This window comes from Mytilus edulis, chromosome 13, assembly GCF_963676685.1.
Source record: "Mytilus edulis chromosome 13, xbMytEdul2.2, whole genome shotgun sequence".
Taxonomy (NCBI): Eukaryota; Metazoa; Mollusca; class Bivalvia; order Mytilida; family Mytilidae; genus Mytilus; species Mytilus edulis.
The window spans coordinates 9,990,691-10,011,065 of NC_092356.1; the positions used below are offsets into that span (position 1 = coordinate 9,990,691).

Sequence of the window (20,375 nt, forward strand, 5' to 3'; positions counted from 1 at the left end):
CCTGTCTTAGAAACTTTTGAGAAAGCAGTATTCCTCGTTCAACAAAATCAACGTACTTTGAGCTAGCTCTAGAGTAACGTATCAAAATATATAATATAGCGCCATTACAAACTTAATCCTAATTTTATATTCTATGTTTATCAATTTATCTGTGACGTCACTATATGTGGCTTTTGTACATTCGTGCGACAAACAGTTCATAATTGTATTTGGATGATCTTGTCATGCTGTTTCGTACTATTATATCATCTATTTATGTAACTATGTATCTGTCCTGGGTGTTCTTAGATAAAGGCAGATGTGGTGTGAGTTCTTGCATTTATTTATACTGTATTCATGTCAAGTTATGGTGTCATTTAACCGGTATTTTTACATTGGCATATAAGCGGGAAGTTTTGCTAGCCATAAAACAGGCTCTACCCACATTTTTTTTCCTTAAAATGTCCTGTGACACATTAGGAATGTGACGGTTGATACTAAATAGTCTGTTTCTATGTATATTGGCGTTTGTTTTTGAAGCAGTTTAATGTTTCTAATTTTTTTCTTCTTTTTGTTGATTGTTTCCCTCGGGTTTGGTTTGTGACCCGGATTTTTTTACGCTTAATCAATTTATGACTATTGAACAGCGGTGTACTACTATTGCATTTATTTACCCTATATATTATGGTTTTATTCCTTTCCACGTAGAAAGTGTAGGTCAAAGAATCGTTATAAAAAAACAAATACAAGTACCACACAAAAAGTTAACACAATATATACGTCAAAATAAGCTACGATAAATACAAAATAGTTCAAACAAGAATATCAATGTATTTATTCATATCTTTGTTTATATCATTTTAATGTTCCCCTTTTTCGCCACCTATATTATCCATTACTTATTAATCAGTTTTACAGTTGCAAAATAGTAGAATGATTTCAGACAAATAGTTTCCCAGGAGATAAAACTTACAAACAATAGTGTTTGCTACGATTTATTTTTCTAAAATGCCTAAACTACTCAATATCATATACCAAACATCTACGCGGCCCTTTGCGATATAAAAACAAAAAAATTGGCGGAGGAAAATCAAAAGGTCTTAACTAAAAAAGAGCAAATGATAATACACGTGCCGAAAATTATATCGCAACTATTATACATTTACAATTCCTCCGTTTCTAATCCCGTCAGATATGACCCTACTTCTAAATTATTTGACGTTTAACTTATCAGTCTAACGATATACTAAAGATCAAAATGGGTAAACAGGTTGAAAAAGAGGATAATGAAACAGGTAAGAACTCATTCTTTTTACGTAATTGTATACATGAATTTAAAAGCCGTTCAATCGATTTCTCGACAATATTGGTCTTAGTTGTACCCTCAGAAAAAGTTAATATATGCAATTTTAAAAGAAAGTTTTGTCCGTTTTTATTCTGTAGTTGGTCAATAATTCTGTTTTATCATGAGTATCTAATATATAGTCATTTTATAGAATTTACAGTTTGCAAAAGTATAAATTATTCTAAATAATAAGGATGCTCTTATCCCAAGCAGAAAACCCTAGCCGTAGTGGGCACAACTTTTGTGAACTTTTGGTCCTCAGTGCTGTTCAGCTTTGTGCTTGTTTTGGCCTTCGAACTTTTTTCATCTGAGCGTCACTGGTTAGTCTTGTGTGGACGAAACGTATTTCTGGCGTATTAAATTTTAACCTGGTTATGAGTTTCAAACAGCGGTATACTACTATTGCCTTTATTTATTATCTGACTGAATACAACATGGTGAGGATCTGCATTTGAGTGTATATGCAGAATAGAAATAAATAGACAGGAATTGCAGAATAAATGACCAATTTTTGTGTAGGCCCCATAAAAGAACTATACAAAATAATAGTGTGTTAATATATAAAATATAGAGAATATTGGACAAAATATGATGAAACCCTATCCAGCCCCTCATAGAACACCGTACTGCATTTAACATTGGATGACCGTGAGGGCATCCCGTCGTATTGTTGCCACAGACATTTCTACCCACGTGACATGAGTTTTTGAATGGTAACCGTATAATAACACGGATATTATCGAGGCCAAATTTTACATTCTTATCGCTTGTAATATATCAATTTCATCAATAAATATTCATGAAAATATTTGTTTTAAGAACGTATGATGTTCAGTACTTCAGTATTTTGATTTGTTTCATTGGGGGTAACATTTTCAGAAGTATGACTCCATATGAACTGAAGTGATTATTCTATAATGATGTTTTTTTGCTCGTTTGTATCTTTTATATCAATAAATGATAGTCTCTTCAAATAGCAAAAATTATCAACAAGAGAATATCTACAAATACATGTTTTAACTAAGTCAAAGTTTGTCAAAATCGTTAGTAGACTCTTCAAGTTACCTTATAATAACTATTTGTGGCAAAAAGTAAAGACGATTGAAAGCAAGAGTACATCGACAAAATTATCATCAATACAAGATTACCAAAAGAGATTTTAGTCATGAATTCCAATTGTATTCTTTTCAACAATGTTGCAAAGTGTTCATAATAATGTAGCTGTACATAGACCTAGGAGGACAACACAGCTCTTTAGATACTCTATATATAGCTAGTTAATAAGATAAACTTTCATGAGGAACGCTCAAATCCAAAACAAAATGATACCACTCTCGCAACCACGTGCTGTGGTCACACGAGTAGACGTATAGTTATAGAAATACAACTTTTCAAAAGATTAAAAAATGAACAGTATATCGAAATTATACAAGGATCAAAGCATACATGTAGCTATCAAAAACATAAATAAATAAATAATCAAAACAAGTATGTATTTAGATCAACAGTGTTTAGATAATCACCATAAAAGTGTAAATAAAGTAAGTTTTAATTTAAAAAGTATTTCTTGAATGTCTACAAGACCATATTTTTTTTAAAGATGAACCGTGTTGCTGTTCACAGCGTTGGATTTTAGCTTATACCGGATTCTTCGGTTTTGTTTTTGTTTACGCATTACGAGTAAACTTTAGTGTTGCTATAGTTTGTATGGTAAAGTCTTTGAACTCGTCATCGTCGAACAACATCAGTGATATCAATGAAACGTCATCAACATGTTCAGGCAAAGCTGCGGAAAGAGAAATTTTTAATCAGGTATTGAATAATAATAAAGGTATTAGAATAACTTGTTTTGAAGGTATGAATATTAAAAAAAAGATGTGGTATGATTGTCAATGAGACAACTGTCCACAAGAGACTAAAATGACACAGAAACTAACAACTATAGGTCAGTGTCACCGTACGGCCTTCAACAATGAGCAAAGCTCATACCGTATAGTCAGCTATAAAAGGCCCCGAAATGACAATGTAAAAAAAGTAAAACGAGAAAACTAATGCCTTATTTATTTTAAAAAAAAGTGATTGAAAAACAAAAGTAAAATCTTTTAACATAAACGCGAAAGATGGAAATATATTGTTTTGAAAGCACCTCTACACTTTTCGTTTTAAAAACTCATCTTTTCATCAACAAATGAAATTCTAGGGGAAATGTGCCACGTTGGGCGCAAACCTTTAACGCCAGCCTCCGTTTTTCGCGCAAAACATATCTCCAACTTGTACCGTTAAAGTACTTTTTAATGTCAGTTTCGTTTGCAAGACACACTAATACTTGTTGAATTTTCATTAAGTAATTATATTGAAATATAAGGATCGAAAAAATATACAAGTCCATGTGTCTACAGGCTTTCAAATGATTATTGCCTGCGGTGATTCAACTTCATTTCTTTATTGGATGCCCTTTTGGCTGTTATGAGAAGTACGTGTATATAAAGAAACGCCATGTATAAAGACTTTGACTGCGATTTCTCGAGTAAGAAAAGGCTATTCTCTCTGGTCGTTAGTTACGGACTCTTACAATGTAAAACAACTTTCTGAGAGGTCTATGTTTGGCCTGGGTGTGTGTGGCCTGTTTTGAAGATAAAATGTTCGTCTCTATCAAATAAATGCTCTTTTTAAGTATCAACCTAGATCTCCTACAATTCACAACAATCAACCCTCTAACAGATGTTACTCAGTGAATTGAACCCATTACTTTTATATCTAACCCATAGTTATCGTCCTAACTATGGGTTAGATATTTGCCACAGGACGTTATACAAACAGCAAAACATTTGAAAATGCCTTTACCCAGACAGGAATATGACAGTTGTTGTCCATTCGTTTGATGTGTTTTATCATTTGATTTTGTCATTTTATTAGGGACTTTCCGTTTTGAATTTTCCTCGAAGTTCAGTATTTTTGTGATTTTACTTTTTCATTATCAATTGGAATTTGAGTTCCGAGATAACGTACACCTTTAAATCATGTCAGTACCCAAAAATACACACTACATCATAATTCATTGGAATACTGATACATATTCTAGTTTATTGATATTGGAAATGGAAACCATGGCTACATACTGTTATTTCTAATTTATTGTAATTATATACTTCAAAACAAAAACCATCCCAATTGAAGCAAACAATCTAGAGTTACATTTTGTAACTTGCTATTGCAATTTTTTTCACAAGTGCATAACGAATTCATACTTTTATTGACCATTGCAGCATGCTGAGTTTGAATGGGAAAAACAGATTCAATCAACCCTTCTTGCTTCATTTTTCTATGGGTATATTGTTACTCAAATTCCTGGTGGCTACTTGTCCGACAGATTCGGTGGACGACGAGTATTTGGTACCGCCATGGCAGTAGCATGCGTGTGTACACTGGTGATGCCAGTGTGTGCGAGAGTATCTGTTATCCTGGTTTACGTTCTCCGAGTTCTGCTTGGACTAGCAACGGTAAGATTCGTGATGTGAGATATCTGCAACTTTTTGACAAACTATTAATATTAAGTTCGGGTGAGAAAAAAAATGCATTATACGCAGATTACAACCTCATGTAAATATCAATAAATAATACACGTATGAACTTTACAATAAGATCAATTAAGTCACGTTTAATAATACTGTTCAGCACACTTAAAATTCGTACATTTTTGTAACATTTAAAAAAAACAGTAATAGGATTTTGTCTTAGGCCTTTGACTTTTAAGGGTATGGCCGTCTTGATACTACAGTGAGGTGAAACTTTATGCTCTATGTTGATGGCTTCATTGGGACTTTGATATGAAGAATAGCAATAAAAACGCGATGTTTCTATGCTTTTGTCGTTTTCGTGTACGCTTATTTATTTTATGTCATGATAAATCGATTCAACTCATTCTTTATTTTTCATAATTAAAAAGATATCCTAAAAAGTATGCTATAGAGAAACAGAAAATCCTAACTAACAGGACATTAAGATTAAATAAAAAGACGAATAACCCATTAACATTTATCTTGTTCCAATGAATACAGTTTCATCATCACACATCCCCTGGAAACTAGAATGGACGTATGGACTAGAGACAGCAAAATATCGAGAGAAAAAAAACACAAAACAACATAAAAAAGTCAACGTTTAATTATAAACCATTGTCCTAATCGCTCATGCCAAAAACAGATGATTCTACAGCAATGACAAAAGTTCCTGACAAACAATATAAACTAAACAAAGAGGCGTGGTATGATTGCCAATATAACAACTACCTTAGTCCTAACAGAGACAAATGAAGCGGATTTATATTTTGTATGGTTGTAATTCGAATAGTTGTCTTTTGTTGTGTGTGTATCTAACGCCTCTTTATTCGGCGCACCTAAGATCAACTCCTTTTTTGTGAGACAATAGACAACTTTCGAGTTCGATGCATTTCCGTCAAAAACTCTGGTTTTAGTGAACGTCATTTGTGCGTTTAGGGGCGTCGTCACTTCCATTCCAATGTTGAGCGAGTGGTTGGAAAACTATAATTCTATATTTTACGAATTATTCGGCAAATTGATTTCTCAAAATTGACAATCAGCATTGCTGTCATTAGGGAATTGTCATTAAGTACCTACAGAACAACCATTATTTCTAGTTTATCCTGCACAATGAGGATCACTAAGACGCTTGATGAACGTAAATAATGCAGGGATACAGGCGACCCCCTCTATCTGGTAAATGACGACATAAAGGCGCGTATAATTGAGGAGTTTTTTCCGGTGACGGATGAACTCGAAAGTGGTCTATTGTTTATCAGTTTTCTATGTTGTGTTTTGTAGACTGTTGTTAGTCTTTTGGTCGTTTTCTGTTTTTTTCTTTGGCAGTGTCAGTTGTTTTCAACTTATGAATTAGAGTGCATTTCTTTCTAACCAAAATTTTGTAAACGTCGTGTGGTATTTGTTACTGTTTTCGAAACGCTTAAAAAGTAGAAACAAATTCATCGTTTAATCTTTGTTTACTGACCCTGTTTGAACTTTCAATAATGCATGCACATGTTGTTGGTAAACAGATTTTTTTACAAACGTAGAAACAAATACATCGTTTAATTAGGTTGATGGTAGAAACAAATATTGCGTTTGTACTAACAAACGATGAACGACAAACTGTAGACGCATTTCTAGCGAGTGCATAGTTTAATTGTCAAAATTTACATGTTAACTTTGCAAACGTATGTTAGAAACAAATGATCAAAACATGCGCGCGCTTAGCCGTTTGTATCGTTTGTGTTAGAAAGAAATGCAACCATAGGCTACCTGTTTAGTATCGTTCGTTTGTCTTTTACAAACTTTTAGTTAATACAGTTTTTTCTGCTAGTAGATCCTACGTGATTAAAGGATATTCGTTTGTAAATATTTCGTTTTCTAAAAGAAGCAAATGGAAAAACTAATATTCGTTACAAGAGGGTAAAATAATAAAATCTGTAGTGTTGCTAGATACCTCGTTATCGTATCAAAATACTCTATTTTTTTCCAGGGAGTTTCTTTCCCAGCAATGCAGTCTATGTGGGGGCGATGGGCACCTCCTTTGGAACGTAGCAAACTTGTCACCGTCTCTTACTTAGGTTAGTACAGAAAACTTACTATTCAAACTAGATTAAAATTATGTGTAAAAAATAATCTTCTTACAGTTTAGGAACTGCATGGTGTCGATCTATATTATAATTTTCAAATAGTTTGACGTGTACATTGTATTTATTTCTACTTTTACCAAATCTTAATCTAGTGTCGTGAAGGATGAATTTGATCTCATACAATATAATTGATCTTAAATATTTTAGGAACAATTTGGTCTATTAGCCCACGGAGGCTGGCTAATATTTGTATTGTAAATTGTATAACTATGTATATATTCATGTTGCACTATAATACACATAATTTCACTACACTTACTTGTAAAATTAAAATTAAATTGAGAATGGAAATGGGGAATGTGTCAAAGAGACAACAACCCGACCAATAAAAAACAACAGCAGAAGGTCACCAACAGGTCTTCAATGTAGCGAGAAATTCCCGCACCCAGAGGCGTCTTTCAGCTGGCCCCTAAACAAATATATACTAGTCCAGTGATAATGAACGCCATACTAATTTCCAAATTGTACACAAGAAACTAAAATTAAAATAATACAAGACTAACAAAGACCAGAGGCTCCTGACTTGGGACAGGCGCAAAAATGCGGCGGGGTTAAACATGTTTGTGAGATCTCAACCCTCCCCCTATACCTCTAACCAATGTAGAAAAGTAAACGCATAACAATACGCACATTAAAATTCAGTTCAAGAGAAGTCCGAGTCTGATGTCAGAAGATGTAACCAATGAAAATAAACAAAATGACAATAATACATAAATAACAACAGACTACTAGCAGTTAACTGACATGCCAGCTCCAGACTTCAATTAAACTGACTGAAAGATTATGATTTCATCATATGAACATCAGGCACAATCCTTCCCGTTAGGGGTTTAGTATCATACCATCATAACATATATGAGAAGAACATAACCCGTGTCATGCCAACAACTGTTTTTAGAAAAAAAGTGTTTAGTTCCGATGCAAAGACCTTATCAGTGACTCAATATTAACGCCAAAATATGCAATCTTTAATGACTTGACAACAGTATCGTAATTATATCCCTTCTTAATAAGTCTATTCAAAGGTTTTGTAAGTTTCTGAGGTGAATACTGACACCTTTGTGCTTTATAAAGAATATTTTGATAAAAAAAATGGATGTGAAATACCTGAACGTATTAGAAGTCTGCATGTTGAGCTATATTTACGAATGATGTCTTTATACCGATGATAAAATTTAGTAAATGTTTTGACTAGTTTGTGATACTGTAAACCGGGAAATTTTCGCGCCGTCTTTATTTCGCGATTTACTAGCACAATCTCAATTCGCGCCGTTTTGAATTCGCGATTTTCCAGTGGCCTATATAAATATTTTCATAAATGATTTGGAAAGTGCACAGCTTTACACGTATCTTAAATCAAGTGATAAAATCAATTAGAAATCTTTTGTTTTCAGTTCATTAATGTTAGATTGAAAGTTTGTCATGTTTGCTTGTAAAAACACATTCACAATAACAAAAAGTAGACCTAATTAGGAATGAATTAAAATTAAAAGCTGTCAGGATTAATGCTAATTAATCGATCTTTTGATCTAGTTAATCTGTGTAGTGGATTCAACGAGGTGATTCTTTTATGACTGATTGACAGGTGTCATTTACATATTTGTAACGAGTGTTGTTTACATAACAATATCCGTAATGTCCGCTTACTAGAGATATCTTTTATGTTAATAAGATTACTGACGTGAGTTAAAGACATGACTAATCTTACACTGCTTTTCATTAAGAAATACCGTTATGATTTGAGGTATAGATGTGTCCCTCTATTAAATCAATGTTATACAGTAGTCCTCAAGATATTCTATTCATATACGTAGATATAAGAAGATGTGGTATGAGTGCCAATGAAACAACTGTCCATAAAAGTCACAATTTGTAAAAATAAATGTATGGTCTTCATGTTATGAAAATTGTTTCCTTGATATTTTCACGGTCGTTTTATTTTCGCGTTCAATTCATACCGCGAAAATAGCGAAAATAAAACTGCCGCGAAAATTTCCCTGTTTACAGTATCGAAAACCCTGGTATTTGGACCGGAAGTATAAATTTGAAAAACGTTTGCTTTCTGAAACTGACCGAGGAGAAATTATTCCGAATTTGATTAAACTATTAGTTTTTGTTCATCATTAGTTATGCTTATTATATTGTTGCAAATATGATCCTTTACGGCTGTCATACACGTGAGAGGTTTAGCTAGCTATAAAATCAGGTTTAAACCACCATTTCCTACAATGAGGAAATACCTGAACCAAGTTCGTTTGATGTGTATGGACTTTTCATATTGTTATTTGATGAGGGACGATCCATTTTGAAATTACTTTGATATTCAGTATTTTTGTTATTATACTTTTTTATTTCCCATTTATTGGCATTATGTTTTCTGATCTGTGCGTTCATCCGCTCGTTCGTCCGTCCGTTATTCAGTCCGTCTGTTCCGGTTCAGGTTAAAGTTTTGGTCGAGGTAGTTTTTGATGAAGTTGAAGTCCAATCAACTTGATACTTAATAAACATGTTTCCTATGATATGATCTTTCTAATTTAATGCCAAATTAGAGATTGTACACAATTTTCATGATCCACTGAACATATAGAAAATGATAGTGTACGGATGGGAAATCCGTGTACTATGGTCACATTCTTGTTTTAATTTATGTATTTAAACTATTGTGCAACTTGCAGGAACCATGTTTGGTAACGTAGGAACATTTGCCTCATCCGGGTACTTATGTGAATATGGCTTTGATAATGGATGGGGGTCTATATTCTATATTACTGGTAAGTACCATAATGAAGAGTTTTTGAATAATGCATTATCTTTTATGAGTCGTGGCTCAATCATTTGTTAGAAACGTCGCACGCTACTGGTGTTACTTTGGTAAAATCACGGACAAGACACATTCATCTTATTAATTTTTAAACATAAAAATTGATATTATAAAGTGTTGTATATCATTTTAAAGCTTTTAAAATCTTCTTTCAGATTATTGCATTTGTACAATGTATATGTAACAGACCATTTTCATTAGATAAAACTCAATAAAACCTTTATTTTGCAATATGATTTCCTTGTCCCGCGTTACACTTTTAGTTTTGTGAAATTTTGAATACCGTAAAAAACATATAAATTTTATTACCAAACGATATAAAAGTTTGTCTAGAACAAGCAATTCATAATTGGGCGATTACGTAATGTCGATTTTTTTCTCTCGAAAAGACGAAAATATAAAAAAAAGGGATCAAGATGATACAAATTATGTGTCCCATGCACGAAAGGTTGCCGTAAATTTTGTTAAATTGTCCCAAAAAAGGGAATTCCAGAGCAATCCCCATGTCGAAAGTAAATAATTCTTATACTAGTATTTTGTACAAAGATCACACTTTCGCCTCATGCAATAATCAGGAATTTTTAAAATAAATTCTTATTATTCGAGTTGAATAGCAATGTCCGACATTTTGTCCCCTTCAAACCAAATTAAACGTAGGGTTACGTTTTCTGTTTTTTCATGATGTTTATTTAATACAGTGCCATTCGCTACATAAAAAAATGTATAATGGATAAAAGTACAAAAAATTATCTCTATTTTGATATTAAATTCCCATAAATTAAATCTAATATACGAGATATCAGATAAAACTCAAATGTCCGATACAATGTCCCCACATACGATTTTGACGTTATTTAATAAAATTATATACTTCTAACGTTCCGTCTAATTGTCATTATTGCGGTTTTCACAGACGATTTGGAATACGACTATTTCATTTTGTTGCTTAATAAGAAAACTTTAAAATTAATGTTTTATGTTGAAGCTCTATCGATTCATAGAGAAGGGGTTGGGAGAGATTTTCTCGCGGAACTGAAGTGTTTTCCGGACTATAATAGTCGGATCTGCCATAATACAAATTAATAGAAAAAAACCCAGCAATAATAATTGTTCCCGCTAATTCCCTTGCATATATTTGTGCAGAACTGACATGCTAGATATGCCGTAATCCTTTCGCCTTGACATTCTGGAGTACAAAGATGAGTGCATTTGCAGTGCATATTTTTTATCCATAAAAAAAAGCAATCGATTGCCTTAATAATTTAAATGTATATAAAACAAATGGTTTCAATTCAAGTTATTTTTTTTATTTTTAATTTGTTAATAAAACTAAAGCTCAACATCTTTTATCTAAGAAAAAATAATTGATCCTTTCTTATGAAAAAAATCAATCCTTTAAAATTTATTGTAAAAAGCCATCTGAACAACATGCATTCCAACGTTTTTATTTTGGCTTGCGTCTTTGAGTGTGTAACGTTAGGTGACACCAGTATCGTGGTCGACTTATTTTTAATGCTATAAATAGATATAGGAAGATGTGGTATGAGTGCCAATGAGACAACTCTCCATCCAAGTCACAATACATGAAAATAATTCATTATACGTCAAGGTACGGTCTTCAACACGGAGCCTAGGCCCACACCGAACAGCAAGATATAAAGGTCCCCAAAAAATACTAGTGTTAAACCAATCACACGGGAAAACCAACGGTCTTATACATATAAAAAACGAGAAACGAGAAACATTTATGAACCACACAAACAAACGACAACCACTGAACATCATATTCCTGACTTAGGACAGGTGCAAACAATATAAGGTTGTTTAATGTGTTATTTTTTAAAACTGATTAAACAGTGCAGGTTTTAAATCGTGCAAGTTTTTCACAGTTTTTCACACACCCTTTATGTGTAGACTTTGTCAAAATATGCATGTAAATGCAATTTTTCCTCAATCCACGAATTTCGAAATTTGTGCCAACGAACATAAATTAATCAATAGTACTAGACTAGAAGTTAGTCCCTCTTTCGTATTTTATTTTTTATGGTTTTGCTAAACGTGCTGATCTGCCTATTAAATGCAAAATAAGATCTTTCAAAAATTCTATATAAGAGTCAAACATGTGACAGTGTGTAAGGTCTGAGCTTTACTATTTTAATAATAGGTGGTTTAGCCTGTATATGGGTTGTTGCATGGTTCATACTTGTCCGTGATACTCCATCGGATCATCCCTGGATCAGTGAAGCAGAACGAGACTATATAAATAACAGCATAGAATACGACAACACAAAAAGGGTAAGTGGATAAAACTTTTTAAAAAGATCAAAAGCATGAGACGAAAAAACGCATTAAACAATATGACCTAAAAGTAGAAAACATATTAACGAAGGATTTCAAAGAAAACTTTAGATTCAGTGCAAATAGAAAAAAACAGCTCGCTAAAACCTGCTTTTTTATCATTTCATTACTTATAGTTTAGGATGCCAGATTTATATATATCTTATAAAATCCTTGTTAATTTTTCATAGTTTATAGTTGGAAAAAGTTGCTATCATAAATGTATGAAAAGTCTAGAGAGAATCATTTCCCGCCAAATTTTCATTTGCTTATACCGGTATCTCAAAATCAATTTTGCCAATTATTCTATATTATCTTTTATTTTAGAACCTCTTTTTTTTCTCTCTTTTTTCCCATTTTCTCCATTCTTTAAAAATTTTGCTCTTTTTTTTCTCTATTCTGTAAGCTCCCATTCACACCCCTAGCTGCGGAACCATAGCATAGTATATACTAGGTTCCCGTGATATTAATAACTGTTTGACAATTTGCGGACAAGGTCAATATGAGGGTGGTAATGCCCTGTACCGTCAGGCATCAAACGGTCATTTATAGCTACCGTTAGCGTAAAATTGTTTAAAATTTACCGTGATTCGTCAAAATTTCCTTATCGTGATTCGTCAGCGGTCTCAAGTAATTATCGTCACTGTCATTTTTCGATAAAAATTAACGTGATTCGTTAAAATCAGTCAATTTGTTTATCGCCTAAAAGATAGCGTAGATTTTATCGTCATGCATCAAAAATTACCGCTAGGATTTTTACCGTTATTCGTCTTTAAGGTACCCCTATTACCACCCTCCAATATGATATTTTTTGACAAATTGCGAACAAAAGTAACGAAACTTTTTTTAAATCAACCCTATATTAAATGTAAACACAATAATTGACGTTAAGTTTGCCGCTGATAACTCTCCTCAGAAACCAAATGCCAAAACAATTACAACTACAGGTCACCGTTTGGCCTTCAACAATGAGCAAACCAATACTGCATTACTAGCTCTAAAGGTTACAAATCTACAAAAAGTTAATGTAAAACAATTTAAAAGATAAAACTAACAGCATGATTTATGTAAAATAACAATAAGCGAAACTTGAATATAATATACAGCAAAAACGACATTTCACTGAATTACAGGCTTCTCCTTTGGGACAGACACATTCAGAATGTGGCGTGAATAAACATGTCAGCGGTGCCCAACCCACCCTCTAACCTGAGACATTGGTGTTACAGTACAATATAAGAACAAACTATAAATTACGGTTGCAATACAATTAACAAAAGCAAAGAGTGGACGTGGCCGGGTACTTGTTTATTCCAATAACAAAAAGACACTAAGTACAGATGATACTCGCAGTTTCCGACAGCTAGTTCATAACCACTAACAACTAATGACAAAAAAACATGCAACTAAGACTAAATAGTTAGTTTATGAATTTCTATTTCGAGTTTTTTTGACGTCATTATTTGTGTTTAACTGTTAATTTACATGCATATTATTTAGTCAGCAACAGTTCCATGGGTTGCAATAGCGAAGTCACCAGCTGTTATTGCTTGTATAACAGCGCATGTCTGTAATAACTGGATAAATTATACTCTTTTAACAAGTTTACCGGCATTCATGAAAGCAGTCCTGAAGTTTAACATCAAAAGTGTAAGTTTTTGACATTTATATGTGGGATCAAAGTTTCGTCAGTTATGGTTCATCCTTAATATATGGTTATGTATTCTAATCAGTGTGTAATACTATTCATAAAAAAGAAGAGAAGAGACGAAGAGGCAATGAAAACCGTCAAACCCGTTACCAAAAAAAAATTAGGTTAGGCAAATATAGACCACAAAACAGTATAAAAAAACTCGAAATTATTCAACACGAAATCCGGTGAAACTACGATACGATGATCTGTCTATAAACAGAAAAGTGATTTAGCTCCGCTGCTGCCACCAGTAATGTTGCGTATATGGGATTTGAAATCCAATACGTTTTATAAACAACAACACGTGTCCATTGTGTGTCAACATCTGTGTAATGTGCCAAACCAGTATTCCATGACGGTCAGCTATCAGAGGAACGAAAGATACCAGAGGGACAGTCAAACTCATAAATCGAAAATAAACTGACAACGCCATGGCTAAAAATAAAAAAAGACAAACAATAGTACACATGAAACAACATAGTAAACTAAAGAATAAGCAACACGAACCCCACCAAAAACTGGGGGTGATCTCAGGTGCTGGAAGGGTAAGTAGATCCTGCTCTACATTTGGCACCCGTCGTGAATGCGTCATAACAGTTTTCAAACGAATCAGCTAGGGATTTTGCTGTTAATAAACAGAAGGTCGAAACATTTTGATAATTTTTTGCTTTATTTGTTTTTGATTGATTCATCCTATTCGATAGCAAAAGTAAAGCTACAAAACTTAATATAAAAGTATTACAGATCTTCATCCGATTTAGGTTTTTGATCGCCTATAGGTACTTGCTATATTTCAGGGAGTAAACTAAAGCTTTGGTTCAAGTTACTTTTTGGAGTAAATGTGTGTTCAGATGTCAATAGCAGTCAAATTCAACTTAAGAGAAATGATTCCTTTTTTAGAGACTTTACAATTTAAAAGTTGATGACTTGATATATTTTATTTATTAATATAGAATGGAGTGTTATCTGCTTTACCATATGTATGTCAAGCTGTGTCAGGCTTAGGGGTAGGACTAATTGCAGATCTAATGCGGTCTAAACAATTATTATCTACTACAGGGACAAGACGTTTATGGTGCAGCATAGGTAATAATATACATTAAGGTGTAGTTGTTTGATATATTTCACAGCCCTGTGTTGTGAGTTTAAACTGAACTTGTTTCAGTGCATGGATAGCTGGCCACAATGAGGTAACATTGGAATTTATATTGGCCTGTTTGCCGATAATTTGATAACTTTGAACGCAACTAAACCACACGATGGAATTAAATGTTGAGGAACACAAATATCCGTATCAGATAACGTCGTGCACTACAGGGAAATCAAAAATTATTCATGTTAATCACTTAAAACCGGTAGTCGGCGACGGATACATAAATCAATTGACAACTGTCGATATAACTGGACAACAATTTAACAATAGAGAGGGAATTTTATTTTAGTCGGGTTGCAAACTTAAGCTACTATACATTAATGATGGTCAAGATAGGGTTAAAAAAATACAGATAAAAATAGGCCAAACAAATACAGAATAGAGAATAATTTGGGATGTTAAATCATAAAAAATGGAGAATAATGGTTATGGGCACAAAATATAAAGAATATCGAATAATGGGAAAAAATATAAAGAATAGATAATAATGGGCAAAATATGAAAGAAAAAGAGAAAAATGGCTGTAATAATTTGTGTATACCGAATTGTATGAACTTGTTCACACCGGCGTTTTACGTTTCCGCATTTTTCAAACCCTTACTTATTGATGAACGGAATTAAAGAAACGTAACTCTGGCACATACGCCTCCGGGTGCGGGAATTTCTCGTTGCATTGAAGACCTGTTGGTGACTTTCTGATGTTGTCTGCTCTATGGTCGGGTTGTTGTCTCTTTGGCACATTCCCCATTTCCATTCTCAATTTAAGTAATTTATAAAGGGTCAACAAAAAACATCTTTATTGTGTTGGTTCGAAGCATGTCAGTTTTTAGTTGCAACATGAGCGATATTATAATGACTCATTTCCTTGTTTGTTCTGAATTATAAGGCTATATCGTTATTTTATAATATAAATTTTACAATGGTTAAATACTTTTCTCTGTCGATTTATGAATTTCGAATTGCCACTGTTATATTATAGTTCGTTTCTGTGTATGTTACATTTTTATGGTGTGTTTTTGTTGTGTCGTACATGTACATGGTCAAATCAGGTTACAACCTAAAACTGAGGGAAACGTATCAAATATTTGATACGTTTCCCTCAGTTTTATATTTGATACGTTTCCCTCAGTTTTAGTTTGTAACCCTGATTTGTTTTTTCTCTATCGATTTATGAATTTCGAACAGTGGTATACTGCTGTTGCCTTTATTTAGCACCTGAGATCTACCCCACTTGTTGGTGTGGTTCATGTTACGTAGGTCTTTGATTGTCTTTTCCGTTTATCTATAATACTAAAATTACGAGGTCCAATTTATTAGCCGTCATCACGTAAAACGACGAATCAAAGAATTCAACTTGATATCTAACTAATATAGTACAATGCTGTTGATTAAAAATTACACCACTCCAGACCCCTTTATTTCCCACATAATTACTATTGCCAATAATTAAGAAGTTCCGGGTCGAATCCGAATCCGATACCGATACCAATAGTATATTCACCTGTTACCTATTACCTTATCTGTACGTTCCGCATCTGACAAGCGCACCATCAAACGCTGTATTTAGGATTTTGCTATATACACGGGTCGTAATTACAGGGTTGACACTACTAAATTCAATCATTGTCACATTGTTCCCGATTGTAGTATTTTAATCAGTATGACTTAATTTCTAATTAGATGACAATACGAATAATATAATTCTGGACTTAAAATAAAGCGTATAGGTACAGCATGTACAGTTTTCAATTTGTTAGCCGGAATGACGTAAAACAGCGAATCAAAGAATTCAACTTTAATTATAACTCATTAAGGACAATGCTGTTGATAAAAAAAATACTCCTTTCCAGGGACTTTTGTTTTCCAAATAAAATTTATAATACCAATAATTGATAAGTTCCAGGTCGACGGGTTCAAACAGAAAGATGTTGAAAGCAGAGAAAACTGTGCATCTTATAATCGGCATGACTTTATCAGATGACAATACCAATACTAAAATAAGGCTTACGCATAGTTATATTCTTTAATTCAGTCACAGACCCGCGATACCACGGGTGTGTTCTAGTGTGTACTAAAATTTGTCTTCTTGTCTTTTTCTTTTTTTTTTAGGCATGGCGTTGTCAGCTTTTTTCAACTTATGAGTTTGAATGTCCCTTTGATATATTACCTCTCTCTCTCTTGGCTGCTGATTGATGGTTGTCTCGTTTACAATGATCATACCACATCTTCTTATTCAATATTATGTTAATATATGTTGTTTCAGCGTTTATCGGAGCAGGCGCCTTTTTGATTGGTACAGGATTTGTGTCATGTGATCAGCGTAATATAGCTGTTGCTTTTCTCTCGATAGCTGTTATGTTTACCGGATTTCATAGGGCTGGATACGTCGTAAACCATGTAGACTTCGGTCCAAAGTAAGTTTTACATAAACGTTTGTCATTTAGTATGTTCTTGTTGTTGAATTGCTGTCTTATTGACGTATACCACCACATGTATTTCTACGTATCACCACTGAGTGTAATACTGTTAATGTTAGAATTCATTTTAGCGATTGACATATTTCCTGTTACACTTTAAAGGGTGCACTCGACTCCAATCTCAATTGACTAGGATTGTCAGTTTTCCTATCGAATGTCGGTGGTTTTCATCGGGCACTCCGGTTTTCCTCCGCTAATAAAAACTGGCCGCCGCGAAATAGTATAAATGTGTTCTTAAAAGTGGCGTTAAAAAACCAAACACCACACATCAAAATCAAAATTTGTGGGTTTAATAGTGCTTGCTTAACTTTTATTTGCATGCTAATTATTAATAGAAAATCACGATCAAATTGCACTCCTCACTAATTCGGTGTTGTTGTTTTTTTTATTTACGCTTGCAGTCGAAAAAAATATTAAACTTACACTTTTATGAATACAAATCAATGGTTTTGTACTCTCCCTCACAATTTTTGTGTTGAGTTCTCAGTTCCAAAAAAATATATCTTTTAGTGGAAATAGTGTATCAAACTCCATCGTGCAAGCTTAAAGTAAATATAAAATTTGCACTCTTTTGTTTTTGATTTTGAAAATGCCTGAAAAGCTATACATCATTGAAAGTAAAACAAATTTTGAAAAGAGTTCCGCTCTAACTGGTGCTAGGAAGAGGTTGTTTGTGTTTATTCGAATGCAAGTTTAAACTAATATTCCTTCAATGGTAAAAGCTTGCAAATTTGAATTATACTTAATTATTTTTTTTTTAGATATGCCGGTGTATTGTTTGGTATAACTAATACGTTTGCCACTGTACCTGGTATGGTGGCCCCTATAGTAGCTGGAGCCTTAACACCAAACGTAAGTATAATATGTGTCGTATATATTTTCTGACGTCAGACACGCGAAATTGTTTCTTTTAAAATTAAATTGAACTAATGTTCTTTTGTAATTCCATTTTCATTTGTATATTAAAATAATAAATTAATCAAATATTGTTCTCAGTAATTTAATATTAATTCAATAAATTCATTGAACATATATATGTACAATGACAAAACAATGACATTAGTCTGCCATAAAAGTGACTTCATAATTCATTCAGTTTCTGTGATGAATTATTAACTTTTGTGTTGTAAATTATTTTTATCATATGTATGCAGGATAGTCCAGAAGAGTGGAGGAACGTGTTTTATGTATGTGCAGCTTTCTGTGTAGTTGGAATGGTGGTATTTGGATTTTTCTCAAGTGGCGAGATTCAGGAATGGGCAAAGGATCACAAAGAGATTATAATTGAAAAGCCAGTACTCGACACAGATACAAAATTATGATTAAAAATCATAATAAGTTTATTATCAAAACATTTTGAAACTGGACAGTTGGATGAAAATGTTTAGATCTATACAGATTTTCGAATTTGTTTTCTTCAAATTAATGAAATATAACTAATAAATGAACCACATTCTTGTCCTGACTGTAAGTGATGAAAAAAACGTTGTTAGTTAATTTTCGACTTATAGCTTAAATGTCCCTTTGGTATCTTTTGTCTCTCTTTTGTGTATGGTTGTATAATACTTTTTTTACCTTTTTGTCTAGTTTTAATTGTAACCATGATGACCAATCATTTTAAGTACATCTTTACACGTTTAAGTTCAATGTCCTATTTCTGATTTACCACCAACAGTAAAACTGAAGCTGCAGGTGGACAAAATTAAATGATACAACATGGATAATTCATATAAAAAATCTTACGAAATACTGGATCATTGGTTGGTGCTTATTTAATACCCAGTGGCAAATATTTCTTGGATTTTCAGGACAAGAAAAAAAGGACTGCAGTTATTACAAAAGGAACAAATAGGTTTTGCAAGCTCAAGGTAAGTCTAGAGGAAAACAGTATTGGACATTTTGACTGTCTCTAGAAAACTATGGTTTGTTGAATAAGGGCAGAAATATTTTCATGCTCCAGCTAGGGCACATTGACCTCTAATGTGACCGTTCCTTCCTGACATCGGCTGCATATTTATACATCACATACACTGAAACAAACATCTGTTGTTTTTTTTTTTTTTTGGGGGGGGGGGGGGTCTGTAAGATTTATCCACACAACATAGAGACTGGTATCAACAGAGAGAAAAAAAAAGACTTTTGTATGCTGCTGTCGGTAACAGCAAGATACAATGATTTTTAGTAAAATTGCCTGATATACAACAAGATGCGATCACTTTACATGGGTTTTGAGTCTGCTTCCTTTCTAGAGCACTTATTAGTTCATCTTCCGTTTCAAACTGAGTTGATATACTGATCGATACGAATAAAAGCAGATATAGTATATTTTTCAATGAACAGCAACCATCCAACGAAAATAACAAAAAAGAACAAATACAATAGTTTTGCAAAGGTCAGGCCTGAATGCAGGTTCTGGGTCAACTTTCAAGCTTAATAAATATAATCAAACTATGTACATACATATGTTTTCTTCTTTAAAATTCACATACAAGCAACATAGTGGTTAATGCATCGGACTACTAACACAAGGGTTCTTGGTTTGATTCCAGTCTGGGATGAAAATTTCAGGAACTGAATTTTCGGCTCTCCCTTGACACCATTTGCGAGTATGGTCTTGAGGAAACGATGATAGACCGGAAGGGGACGATAAATGGCTGACCCGTGTTAAGAAAGAGCCATATCTCTTGCACGTTAAAGACACCCTTGTAGATTTAATAAAAGAGCAGACTAATGCTGCTACAAGGCAGCACTCGCAACCGCAAAGTGTAAAGGGATTAATATAAGTTGCAAAACTTGTTTCCCAATCCACTATAGCTGTATAGATAAATATAATTAAACCAGGAATTTTCCTTATTTCGCATATACTCAAATGTTGAAG

At 33.3% G+C, this 20,375-nt stretch overlaps 1 protein-coding gene across 1 annotated transcript; it reads left to right on the forward strand.

Annotated features, from left to right (window-relative positions):
• The first annotated feature begins 1,237 nt into the window (after positions 1–1,237).
• On the forward strand, positions 1,238–18,945 carry LOC139500093 (sialin-like). The gene is made up of 11 exons (XM_071288830.1): positions 1,238–1,274; positions 2,925–3,136; positions 4,591–4,824; positions 6,860–6,947; positions 9,692–9,787; positions 12,002–12,132; positions 13,675–13,824; positions 14,821–14,953; positions 17,284–17,434; positions 18,259–18,349; positions 18,652–18,945. The coding sequence occupies exons 1-11, from the start codon at positions 1,238–1,240 to the stop codon at positions 18,817–18,819; spliced, it is 1,491 nt and encodes a 496-aa protein (XP_071144931.1). The 3' UTR covers positions 18,820–18,945.
• The last annotated feature ends 1,430 nt before the right edge of the window (positions 18,946–20,375 follow it).